The following is a 12,526-nucleotide window of genomic DNA, read 5'->3' as shown; positions in this document are numbered from 1 at the left end:
GGGTCTGGGTGTCCTGCCCCCCTCCAGCAGCATTAGTTTGTGTTCAAGCTGGTGGGAGAAGGGAATAAAAGAACCTTGGGGACAGGGGTAGAATAAATCTGCATACATACAAAAGAGGGGAAAGTTTATTCCCCTCACTGACCCATTTCTGCAGCTCTGCCCCTGACTGCACGGCACTCCGGGAGCTGAGAGGAGAGGCGAGTAGCAAAACCCTCACAATTTCAAAGCTCCTTTGGAAAGAACCCAAACCACGTGCTGAATGCAGATGAGGAAAAGTCCTTTTTATTGCGAGGAGCAGCAGAGGGGTGCAGGTCAGCCTCACCCACAGCGCACTGGAACCCACAGGGCAGGGCAGCATTCCCCTACTGCCCACTGCTGGGGTCAATACCTGCAGCTGGGAGAGAGAAGCATGGTCAGAGCCCCCCTGGCCCGATGAGCCCCCCAGCCCTGCTGTGCTCTGCCCGTGCCCAGCTCTGTGGGCTGAGCTGATTTGTTGCCCTGAGGAATTGGGCCCTGGGGAAGCTGGGACTGCTTCCAACTCTGCCTTCCTTCCTTTCTATATTAACTTCGCCTGCATATGAAGCTGAAAGCTCTTCCAATCACCTCTGCAAATATTAATTAATCCTCACAGCATCCCGAGAACCATTATTCACTCCCACTAGGTAAATATTATGAGATCCTTTTATAAGAGGTGAAGCGCCTTTCCCAGGGCTGTACAGAGCAGCAGTGTGCAGAACTCATCACCTCCTGCTGCCCATATCCTCCTGTCCCCCTGTTCCTTGTCCTTCTGTCCCCATCCCAATGTCCCCCATCTCCATGTCCCCCTGTCCCCATGGCCCCCTCTGCACTCACTGTGCAGCAGCCAATCGATGAACACAGCTGGGAATGGGGAATTCTGCAACAAATGAGGAGAGCTGTGAGTGCAGGAAGGTGGGGAAAGGACAGGGATGGGACGGGGCCAAACCCACAGCCTGAAACACCAGCAGGGTCGTACCTGCAGGTTCAGATCCAAGGAATGCTCTGAGGTCAGCGGCAAGCTGGACAGTGCAGAGTGGATCTTCCCAAGGAGTCCAAAAGGGACAACGCCTGCAGAAAGCAAAGGGATGGGAAGAGAGGCAGAGCCCAGGGCTGGCAGCAGGGCCACATCCTGCCCTGAGCCCACACTGCCCCGTTTCTGGGAATGCATCCCTGAGTGGGGGTGTCCCAGTGCCAAGAGGAAAACGCTCTCGTCTTTCTGAGGTCTCATATACTTGAGGGTCCACAGGCACTGAAGCCATTGGTCTGGGAGTGTCTGCTGGATGGCACAGCCCACAGGGGATGCTTTGGGGTAAACTTTCCACGGACTACACACAGACACTCCATCTGCTGCTCTGTGAGTTCATACGGGCACATCGACAACTTACGGTTGAGAAACTGCAGCTCGGCGTTGATGATGCTGAACCAAGCGTTCACTAATGGGCAAAACTGCAACGGCACAACAGGAGGAACAACCTCAGTGAGGTATGGCAGCTGTAGTAACATCTCAGCACCATCATCTGAGTCTCACAGACTTCAAATGAAGATGAAGCAATCCGCTCCTGGAGCATCGTTTCCTCCGCGGAAAAAGAACACTATAAATTGTTCAGCCCTCTTCTCCAAACAGCCCAGATCCTATTTAGCAGAATAACAGATTTTCCAGCCAGCACCTTTTTTCCTAAGTGAGGCTGTCACTTCTGTTTACTGCACCTTCTCCGTGCGAGAAGGCATTTCGCCAAGCAATCGCTTACAAATTATCCCGTAACGCTGCATGATGGAATTTGAATTACTTCTAACAAATAAATCCCGACCGTGAGGAAGATCAAGGAAGTCTGCAGAATTCAGTTATGGGGCGTGGGCGTGTGTCTGTGCGTGCACATACAGATGAGGACATGGATATGTAAATCTGCCGCGCAGCGACGGGAAAGAGCGGTGATTTCATTTAAGCTGCGCCTTCTGACGGCGATGGAATTTCATGCACTCACCACCATAGGGAGGACAGAGCGGAGAGAAGAGTTCAGCAAACCGCTCACCACGTTGGTGAGGAGCCTGGAGGGAGAAAAAGGCGGGGATGGAGCTGTCACTGCCTGTTCTCAGAAGGCAGACAGGGCTGAAACGCTACACTGAGGCAGATGCTGGGAGCTTCCCCTCCCTCCCCCGATGGCAAAGGATGCTGCGAGCCCACAGCTCCCCCAGGCTTCGACAGGAGCTATCGGCATTCGGGGCTCTTTGCATCTGCTCAGCATCATCTGACCCTGAACATTTAAACCTGTACCCACTGCAAACATTCCAGAGCTCACCCATGGCGAAGGGCTGACCCACAGCACAGAGCTGACCCACACCTCATCCTGCCCGTTATTTTAACTATTTCCATGTGCACATCACAGCATCCCATCTCCTTATACAGATTCCTCAAAAAAGTGGCTTTTCTGTGAGCAGAACCCCATGGTCTCCTGACTGCTGAACCTCCAGCTCCCATTCACTCTGCCCATTGCCCATGGAGCCATCCTGCCCTGGGGAGCGTGGGCAGCTCTGGCAGAGCCCAGTATGAAGGAGAGAGAGCCCTGTGTGTCTCTGTCCTTTCAGATCACCCTGGGGACTCTAACTGAGAAGCTGCACAGCACCATAAAACAGCACAGCACTGGCGAATGTGGCACTCACCCCTTCCGCAGAGTGACCTTAAAGCCTCCGAGCAGGTTCCTGCAATCCTTCATCACCAACTTGAGGTCACCGGGGCTGTCTTGTGTCAGCGCAATGTGGGATGTGATGTTCGTTTCCAGCAAAGATCCGCTCAGAAAGAGAAATATTCTGTAAAGTGAGGGGAGAGTCACTGCAGCTCTGAAGGCAATGGATGCCCAGCAAAGCTGCAAATCTGAAATCACAGCAGATCCACGGCTCTATTTGATGCACAGCTCCCTAACAAACAACTTCTGCAGCCCCCATCCCCCTGCTGTGTCCCACTCACCCCGGCAGGGTGACCTTCAGCCTCGAATACAGGTTCAGAACCAGCTCGCCCCCAGGCAGCACCTTCCATGACACACGGGCTCTCTCCAGGTTCAGTACCTTCAGCCTGCCAGGACGCAAAGCCCGTGAGCTGGGAGCCAGGCACAAGTCCCACAGCCCCTGGACAAGTTCCCTGTGTGGGTATTCCCAGTTGAAATGTGCAAGTGGGAAAGGGGCACTGTGGTGTTAAACCCCCAGGCTCACACGAGCTGTCACCAGGTCAGGGAAGTCGGTGTATGGAGCAAAGCTCTGCAGTGAACACCGCTGCTGTGCATCTGCTCCCACTCACCAGGCAAAGCGCTGCGATGGTTGAGGGACAGCAGCATTGCTCCCTCCTTGTCCCAGCAGTTCTCCAAGCCCTCCTTGTCCCAGCAGTCCTTCTTGCCCCAGGAGCCCATCTAGCCCAAGCAGACTTCCATTGCCTCCTTGGCCGAGCAGCCCTGTGCCGAGCAGCCCCTTCTCTCCAAGGACACCACTGCCAAGGAGTCCTTCCCCACCGAGGAGCCCCGTGCCGAGCAGACCGCTGCCACCAGGCTGTCCTCCTGCAATAGTCAGACTGTGTCACTGTGCCAGATTGGCTGCCAGGAGCCCTCTTCCCCCAAGTGTGTGCACACTGCAGATCCACCTCACCCAGCAGCCCTGTGCCAAGGAGCCCCGCGCCCTGGGGTTCACCTCCAGTGCCTTCGCTGCCATCTGTGCTTGGGTTCTTCCTGCCCAGGAGCCCAGTGCCCAGCAGTCCACCTTCCCCGAGGAGGCCGGTGCCCAGCAGACCTCCTGCAGCAAGCAATCCCAATTACCAAGCAGACTTTCACTGCTGGAAAGAATTTCATTGAGGAGGAAATTTGTTTCAGGGACTCTAAGAGCAGGAGGACCCATCTCCCTTGTGCAGGAATATCCACCCCAGGTGAAGCTGATGTCCTGCATCAGACAAATCTGTACCTCTGGCAGGTCTGTGCCAGGCACCTCACTGCTGACAACACCACCACTGCCAGCCATGGGTTCATACTGCTCATCTGTTACTGAGCAAATACACCATCCCACCTCATCCTCCATCCTACCAGGGCTCATGCTGCTTGAGTGGTTCTGGCCTTTTATTCTGACCATGTAGGACAGCACATCTACCCTTATTAGCTAATGCCCTTTTACAAATGGGGTGAGCTCTGCCAGCAGCCCAGTGTGGGCAGTTTGGCATTGCCAGGGCCCTGCAGCCTCCAAAGCCAAAGGTGTCATCATCAGCTTCATGGGAGATCCTCTGGGCATGGGCAGCTCAGTGGAGGAAAGAGGGATCGATGCTCTGTGCTGGACACTTTGTCCTTCAGAAGGAGTGACCCCAGGGCACTTGCTGGGGGTGGACAGAGCCTCATTCATGGTTCCCCCTATGAGCAGGCACCCCCAAGGTCCCCCCCAGCTGCTGAAACACGGGGATGCAGCACCAACACTTCATGACACAACACACACCGGCACCGCAGGGACAGAACCCTGAGCTCACCATTTGAGGGCTGCGCAGGGCTGGAGCCCAGGATGCTCCCCAAGCTGAGAAGCCCCCAGCAGGGGGGTAGGAGGACTCCAAGAAGGGTGAGACACCAGAACGTCCACATCTCCGTCCCAGCACCTGCCAAGAGACCGTGTCACCGACACATGGCCCTGTGTGCCCATTGCTCCACACCCCCAGCACCCGGGACTGCCATGCCCCCATCCCACTGCTGTCAGATGGTTCCCGAAGCAGGGACAGCTCACACCAAGGATCATCCCCATGCCTGGCACAGAGCATCCACACAGGGAGGCTGCAGGGAGAGGAACGGCGCTGTGAAGTGAGCAGGAGAAGAGGCGGAGGACCTTGGAGAGAGGAGATGGATCGCTTCAACCTGCTCCGGAACGGCCCTGAAATGAGAGCAGTTAAAGGGGCACAGCCAGATAAAAAATGGTACGTGTCAAAGCCGTGTCCTTCTGCACCTCGTGGAGAGCACCTTGCGTTATTAAAGCTCAAAGCGCAGCCAAAACCAGCTTCACTTCCCCGTGGCCGGGCTGTTTGTTTTTCCCACTTTGTTCCACTCATCCTTTACGCGCCCATTCTGCCGTGTCAGAGCTGCCCACGTCCCCTTGGTCACCCAGTGGGACCTCCCTGTGCCACTCCTGAGGCTGCCACACTGTGCTTGCTGAGGAGGAAGAAAGGTGTCAGTGAAGCAGTGCTGTGGTCTCCATTCCACCAACACCCACCTTTGTCCCAGCAGCATCTCCTCAATGAAAGACAGCATTGGATCTGCATATTGCAGCACATCAGCACTGAGAAATAATGTTATTTAGGTCACTCGGAACAACTTCTTTACCTGCTCCAGATACGTTTTAACAATCCCTCTATGACAGTTCTTGGCACAATTAAATCAGACTTTAATTCACCAGTCTGCCTTCTGCATTTCCCTTTGATCAGCACGTAATGATGCACCGCTCCTGCAGCTGCGATTATTGAGCAGAGGAGAAAGATAGAGGCTGGAGCTGCTTCGATTGAGAGCGGTGTCAAATAAAATCAGCGGGATTTGTCGGAGGGTCCCTGCAGGACGTGTGCAGCATGGTAAGAGGATGCCAGAACGGTTTCAGGTCTTTAAAAAGAGCTCTTAGAGAGAACTTGTGCGACAGCAGGGAAATATCCGTGCAGGTGTCAGCCGTGCCCACCTGGCTGGTGGCACTCGCAGCGGAGCGGAGCATCTCCCATGTGCAGAATGCTGGTATGGTTTAGCAGACAGCTGAGATTAGATCTGAGATGCTGAGAATTGTTCTGCAACAAGAACAATTAAAGAGCCCCGCTTATTTCTTCCAGCTCGGTCAGTGTAATAAACTTAACAGCACGAAAATAAACGCGGGATTTGACAAGGAAGAGCTCTGCTGGCTTTAAAAATTAATTTTCATCAATGATTCAATGCTGCTGCAGAAATCAAAGGAAATGAAGGCCGTTAGGGCTCAGACACCCAGAGGTGCTGCCAGCACTGAGTGCCCGTGTCTGCACACAGCAGGAGGAGGGCTGCCCCCGGCAAACACACTGTGCATGGCAGCTGAGCCAGGCTGATCAAAAGAGGTCGTTGCCAACCAGAGGGTGCATGGGTTTGTGCACTGCTCGGGGAGAACCACGCGCTACCAGAGGTGAGCAGGAGGTGGCTGTGCCCCAAAGGGAGATCTGGGCGGTATGGGGAGGTTTGAGAGGGAATTAAGAAGGGAAAAAGAATGGGAAAGATGGCAGGAAAAGCCCATGCCAGCTCTGCAGGGTTCCCGGGGAGGACTGGGGCTGGCAGAGCACACAGGCTGGAAGGCAGCAGTGTGAGAGCAGTCCCAGTGTGCTCCCTGCAGCCCAGCAGTGCTCAGCGGCTTCCCCAGAAGTGGGGCAGTGCTGTAGGCAGGTGAGGAGGTTTTACACGGACCGACTGGGATGGGGTCACATCCATCATGTGTAACATGCCCACATGAGAATGCAGAGCCCACTGCATCCTACTGAGCATCTGCAAAAGGAAATGTCCGGAACACAACATTCAGAGGCAACGGCCACCTGTGTTTCCTTCTGTATTCAAAGCTACAAAGGGCAGATGTGATGTTTCTGTGGAGGAGCTGGTTTGCTTGCATTGGCGTGGAGAGAAGTGCTGGTGGGCAGCATCAGGCTGGGCTCCCATCCTGGGGGCAGCTGGGCAACGTGTGGCTCACGCCGACAGCACAAGGAGGTCCTGGTGGGGCAGAGGGCTCGGTGTGATGTGGGGTGTTGCCATGCCTGGGGAGGAGGGGTGCTGCAGGGCAGGGCTCACCTCGATGACGTGGATGTCAGCGTTGGTGAAGTCGATGTTCAGCAGGCGTGGGAGCGGCACCCCACGGCCCAGGACAGCTGTGGGACAGCAGCACGGTTAGCACAGCCCTACCTGCCCCCTCATCCTGTGCCCCCCAACCAGCACTGTGTGCCTCACAGCTCCCCAGAGGTAGATGAGGCACCAAAGCTTTCTCACCATTCAGGGCAGGCAGGAAGGCAGCATCGAAGACCTTGTTGATCAGCGACTCCAGCAGCGAGATCTACAACAAGGAGGGGGGTCCCTCATGCCTCACCCCATCCTTGGGGTGTAGGGACACTCCTTGCACACTGCTGCTCCAGCTCTACATCCAGTTCATGCAAACTGCTTACAAACTGAGCAATGCAGTCCCTGCACCACCCTAAGTCTCCCTCAGCTCTGGTACCAAACCCACAGCACTGCAGTGGTGCCAAATGCTTTGGGGATCTCAACTTTGTTTGGATGTGCCCCAACACCAACTGGTGCCAGCAAGTGGGATGGTTCCCACGTCCCATTGCTATCTTCCAGCACACAGGTCTATGGTCTTTTTTTCCCAAAGATTGCTCATGGATCATCCATGGAGCAAACGCATCTGCAGAGGTGAAAGAAAGGTCCTATTAAAAATGCAACACAAATGACACTGCATAATTGGCCCTTAATTCTCCCAGCTAATCCCTATCTGCACTTTGCTCTCTGTCACACGTTGCTGAGGCTGCTCGTGTTCTTACATCAAAGTCACCAATGGATGAAGACACCAAGGAGAGCTCAGCTCTGCAGAAGAAAGCAGAGGCAAAGTGAGGGGTGGAGGCCCATCCTACCATCACGTCCCACCCCACACCAGCAGGAACAGAGGCAGAAAGCAGCATCCTACTTCTCAAGGCCGGCGCTGATCTTCAGTTTGTTGGCCTCAACAGCAAATTGAGCCAGCAAGGACGCATCCTGCAGCCAGGGGACAGGTGTGGGTTGGCCATGCAGGAGGCAGCTGCCCGCTGCTGTGCTCCAACACATGTTGGCACAGCTGCCCCTCTGTACATACAATATTCAGAAGGCAGAGAAACTTCTGCACGTCAGCTGAGTGGATGGCCACCACCTCTGCTATAGCATTGAGCTGGATGGCAGCTTTATCTTTCTTTAAGGTCACCACGGGTGCTTTGGGAACTGTGATTTTCAGCAGCAACTCACACGGCTCAGGGTATGACTGAAGAACCTGCAGCATCCGGGGGCAGAAAGCCTGTGGTGACCAGGCAGAGCAAGCACATTGGGAGCAATAGGGTAAGGATGGGGCCAGCTGCCTGCTGGGCAGCATCTGCTGCTCTCAGGGATGGATTTGCTCCTGTGCTGCTCCAGCTCAAGGATGTTCACCACTGAACTCCAGCCAGGCGGGAGCTCAGCCACTGGGGTGCCCCAAACCCTGCTGAGAATGTCTGGTCTTGGCTGAGGGGCTCCGCAAGGGGCTTTGGTGACCGGGGAGGTACAGGGGACAAGGTGACAAACCCAGCTATGGCCTGCTATGGTTTCTGGTTTTGGAACAAAGTCAAAGCTCTTCCATCAGACACGTGAGATGATGAAGCAGGGGATGCCCTGTCTCTGGGTACTGGGATGTTTGCAGTGCGTGGTGGAACCAGGACTTACTGCAGGCACCAGGGCTCCAAGAGTCGACGTTGTCAGTGGTGGAAGGTCAGGAAACTGTCACAGACAAAGGGGGGAAATGTTGCATGGGTGCGTGCTGGTTTTCAGCAGAGATCTCCTACATTGTCCAAGTGATACACAAAGACTACGTGGCCCATCACTCAGAGATCAGAGATCCTGATGAACAGTGACAAGGTGCCACAGCTCTGCAAATCGAGAGCAGTTTGCTGAAAACCTGAGCTTTCTGAATGTCAGAAGCAGGCAGTTCCAGTGCTCACCATGGCGTTGGAGATGTCCAGGTCCAGGGCTCCTTCCTTCTGCAGGGCAGCCAGCACCGAGCTGAGGAAGTTCACAGATAGGCCCAACTGGGAGGAGCTGGTGTCCGGCATCGGTGGCAGAGGCGGCATGGGGACCCGTGGAGGTGTGGGGACACTTTCTGGTCTTCCCAGTGGGTAGTCGACCAGACCTCCTGCTACTCGTCCGACCACAGTCTGCAGTTACAGGGAAGGAAGCACGAGGCAAAAGGTTGCAGCAGTTTGCAATATTTGCCTTTACGGTTAACTTCATGTCCCATGGATGTGAAATCGCTGCACGCACAGCCAAGTCAGATCCCATTGCATTTCCTTCTCCAGAAGCTCATGAAACATGAACCCTGTGACGATAGCAGTGCAGGAGCAGGGCATGGAGCCAGGACCTCTGCGACCCTTTCACAGCCCCCTCAGCTCTGACGTGTGTGACCACAAGCACAGCCCAGGAGATATACCCAAACCCCCTGAGATATCGTAGAGCAGAAGGAGAAGGTGCAGGACTTACATTCAGGTCTACCTCGAGGAACTGGCCGGTCACCAGTGGCAGGCTGGACACTGTGTACTGGACACTGCCTAGCAGCCCCAGTGGCACCAGTGCTGGTGGAAAGGATGTGGTTCAGTGGCTGCTACAGTTCTGCAGCACAGAGCTTGCCCCAAGCAGGCTCTGCCTGGATCTGAGAGCTCCACGCTGCTGGCAGAGAGGCTGCAGCATCACAGCCTCAATGCACCCAGCACGACCCAAGGGAAAGGCAGGGTGGAGGGCTCCACTACTTACAGTTGACCAGCCCCAGCTGATCATTAACAAGTCCCAGGGCAACATCAAGTACTGGGCAAAGCTGTGGGGGGATGAGGAGAAGCTGCTTAGAGCTGGGCACAGCCCTACAGCCCCACATCAGGTGCACCAACTGAGGTGGGCCCTGGCTTGGCTGATGCAGAGCTGCATCATGAAGGTTTTTCCTTCCATCTTACCAGATTAGGAAGAAGCCTGTTTAGGACACCAGCCAATAAATTATCCACAATTGGGAGCAGGCTATGGAAAAAACAAAGGATCTCTATGAGAAAAAAAAAAAAGCCTGCTGCAAGGTAAATGAGTTTTAAACAATTCCCTGTGAAATGAGTGTAGAGCAGACCTCCTGGAGCAAGGCAATTGCAGCAGCAAAGTGCACTGTATATGCTTGGATTTTGCATGAGATAAGTCTAATTGGCATCCCAAAATAGCCAGTGGGAAATTTAGTGCTGCCTTTTATCTACTGGTATATAGGCTCCTTAAATGAGCAGCAGCAGCCTCAGCCCGAGAGCTTTTTGTGCTTCACGTGACAAGTGGTTACACCTCAGAGGACCCCACGCAAGCTCGGGTGGAATGACCTCAAACACAGCACAAGGGACAGAAACGTCCCTCAGAACGCCACGCACCCTCTCAGCAGTCTGACTTTAATGCCTCCTAGGAGCATGTTGCATTTTTCCACCACCAGTTTGGGGTAACCGGTGCCGTCCATGGTCAGCCGGACCTGCGAGGTGATGTTCACTTCCACGGCGATGTCCAGCAGACCCAGGAGGCTGTGAGGGGGAGCAGGAGCAGCTCAGCCCTCCAACCCCTGGCAACCAGGCTTGCAGGGCAGTGGGGCACAGCCAGACCCACCTTCTGCCATTGAGGGCCACCCGTGTGTAGAGGTTGAGGTGGAGGCCGATGCCGGGCAGGAGCCGCAGGGACACCCTGGGCAGAGTCAGCTCCACGATCCTCAGCCTGCGTGGACAGCAGGGGAACCCCATTTTCTCAGCTGTTTTCCCGTTTTATCAGAATCTGTGCTCTGGCTGCCTTATGATTGCTTGTCCTTGTGCTTCTGCTAGGCTTCAAGAGTTAAAGCAGGAAACCTGCCGACAGCCCAGCAGCGGGTTGGAAGCAGTGCTGATGCACGGTTCCGAGCTCCCCCTACGGGAAGCAGCTTCAGGCTCCAAAACCTTGCACCTCTGAGAGGTCTTTATGCAGCTTCAGTGCCAACCCAGGAGCCTTGCAAGCAACACTAATACTGAACCATCACCACCTGACCACACCTGAGCTTCTGCCCCCAACAGCACTCAGAGCTCCACCAGGAGCCACACTTACCCTGTGAGCCCCTGCACTGTGCTGAGCACGCCTCCGTCCCCAAGGACACCCAGCAAGCCTCCTCCGAGAAGCCCAGCTGTGTTGGAGGGGCCTCCATCACCCAGCAGAGCCCCCTGCCCCTCTGCTGCACCCGGCACATCCACAGGAAGGGATCCCCTTCTGGGAGGGGACCAGCTTTTGGGAGGGGGACGGCTGTGGGGGGCCGCCCAGGAAGCATCCCCATTGCCAACACCTGCATCACGCCCTCCACCAAGGAGATCAGCACCAGCACCATCACCTCCTCCCAGCAAGCCACCCGTCAGTCCCCCAAGCAGCCCCCCACTGCCCGTCAGCCCCCCCAGCAGTCCCCCGCCACCCAGCAGGCCGCCAAGCAGCCCCCCACCACCCAGCAGGCCCCCTCCATGGCCGTCCTGCAGTGCTCTGCTTCCATCCATCCCGCTGATGGGCAGATCTCCGAGGGCTCCTTGCAGGACTGCGCTGTGTTGCAGGGAACCTGCAAGAGCTGGAGAGCCACACTGAGATGAGCACACAGGGTCTTGGTGTAGGTCATGGGGGGGTTGTACTCTCCATTCTAGTCACTGCCTGCATCAGTCCCTGCCTGTACTGTGATATTTGTACACAGCCCAGGAAAAGGGCTCAGGCACCATGTAGATGCTGGGGCAGGAGCACAGTGCCCAGGGGAACGGGAGGTGGGACAGCGAAGAGCCTGGTAGTGACATGGCATGGTGGCAAACACATAGGCAAAGGGATCACACCTCTGCAGAGGAGCAGCCCCCAGGAGGTGCAGCCCCTAGAGAAGCAGCATCACTGCTTTGTCCCTGTCAAATAGGAGCCCTTCTGGAAGCCTGGCTACTTAAAATTTCCAAAAGAAAGACTCAGGGTTCAGTTTGAGGGGAAGGTATGCATGCAACCCTCAGGCTCCTTCGCCCCAGTGCCAACCCCCTCCCTGTCCATCCTTGCTGGGCTGCACAGCACCTCAAACCCAGGATCCTGCTATCACACTCACCATCACTCAGAACACCTTTGTTGAGGCGGAGAACAGCATCTGTTGGCAGCTGGCTCAGGGCTGGGGACAGCATGGCATAGAGCACAGCGATGCTCAGAGCTGTCAGCATGGTGTCCTCTGGTGTGGCAGGATGGGGGTGCAGGGGACAAGTCGCACTGCTGGCACACAACCTGGGGAAGGAAACTGGGAGGAGAGGAACCCCTGAGGGGTTCTGAGCAAGGTGCACATTTTTCAGTGAGTAGCAAACCTGAGCTTTAGGAGAACCAAAAGCCTTCCTGTGTTTGAGCCCCATTCAGCAAACAGATTTGGATGCACACGAAAAAGGGTATAAAGAGGGTGGGCACCCGTAGGCAGGTCTGCAGGCAGAATTGCTGCACAGCCATAACACCTGTGTGCTCACTGCCACTCACACGCAGCCGAGCAACGCGCTCCTTTCCATCTCCGGTCGCTGTGACATGATTTTAAAGTTGCAGTTCAAAATCATTACTCATAACCCAGAGAGTGCTGTGAGCTTCCCCTGCTGACCCCCACTCCGTGTGCAAACTCATCGCGCTGCGACACGGTTTGCACTGCAATACAGCCTTTCAGCTCTACTTCGTATCTGCTTGTCTGAGTTTTCAGCTGAACCAGAATCACTTACCTACATTTCTGCCCGTGTTTG

At 55.4% G+C, this 12,526-nt stretch overlaps 1 protein-coding gene and 1 pseudogene across 1 annotated transcript; both read right to left on the bottom strand.

Annotated features, from left to right (window-relative positions):
- Positions 1-362: 362 nt before the first annotated feature.
- Positions 363-4,637, bottom strand: LOC149915629 (uncharacterized; annotated as a pseudogene).
- A 1,968-nt stretch (positions 4,638-6,605) lies between these two features.
- Positions 6,606-12,000, bottom strand: LOC116227728 (BPI fold-containing family B member 4-like). The gene is made up of 15 exons (XM_031591197.2): positions 11,866-12,000; positions 10,860-11,361; positions 10,395-10,499; positions 10,169-10,312; positions 9,725-9,785; positions 9,531-9,591; positions 9,261-9,352; positions 8,726-8,938; positions 8,451-8,504; positions 7,855-8,025; positions 7,690-7,757; positions 7,547-7,589; positions 6,999-7,062; positions 6,804-6,880; positions 6,606-6,725 (listed from the first exon to the last, which is right to left on the bottom strand). The coding sequence occupies exons 1-15, from the start codon at positions 11,972-11,974 to the stop codon at positions 6,702-6,704; spliced, it is 1,788 nt and encodes a 595-aa protein (XP_031447057.2). The 5' UTR covers positions 11,975-12,000; the 3' UTR covers positions 6,606-6,701.
- Positions 12,001-12,526: the final 526 nt, after the last annotated feature.

The sequence above is a fragment of the Phasianus colchicus genome, chromosome 17, assembly GCF_987193195.1.
Source record: "Phasianus colchicus chromosome 17, bPhaCol1.hap1.1, whole genome shotgun sequence".
Taxonomy (NCBI): Eukaryota; Metazoa; Chordata; class Aves; order Galliformes; family Phasianidae; genus Phasianus; species Phasianus colchicus.
This window is presented reverse-complemented; position numbering and strand designations above follow the sequence as displayed.

Excerpts from the sequence above, each read along its gene's own strand:
- LOC116227728 (XM_031591197.2), bottom strand. The coding sequence starts at position 11,974 with ATGCTGACAGCTCTGAGCATCGCTGTGCTCTATGCCATGCTGTCCCCA. Across the intron at positions 10,313-10,394 it reads GTGGCCCTCAATGGCAGAAG|CCTCCTGGGTCTGCTGGACA; the intron begins GTGGGTCTGGCT and ends TCCCCCTCACAG. Across the intron at positions 8,026-8,450 it reads TTGGAGCCCTGGTGCCTGCA|GTTCTTCAGTCATACCCTGA; the intron begins GTAAGTCCTGGT and ends CGGATGCTGCAG.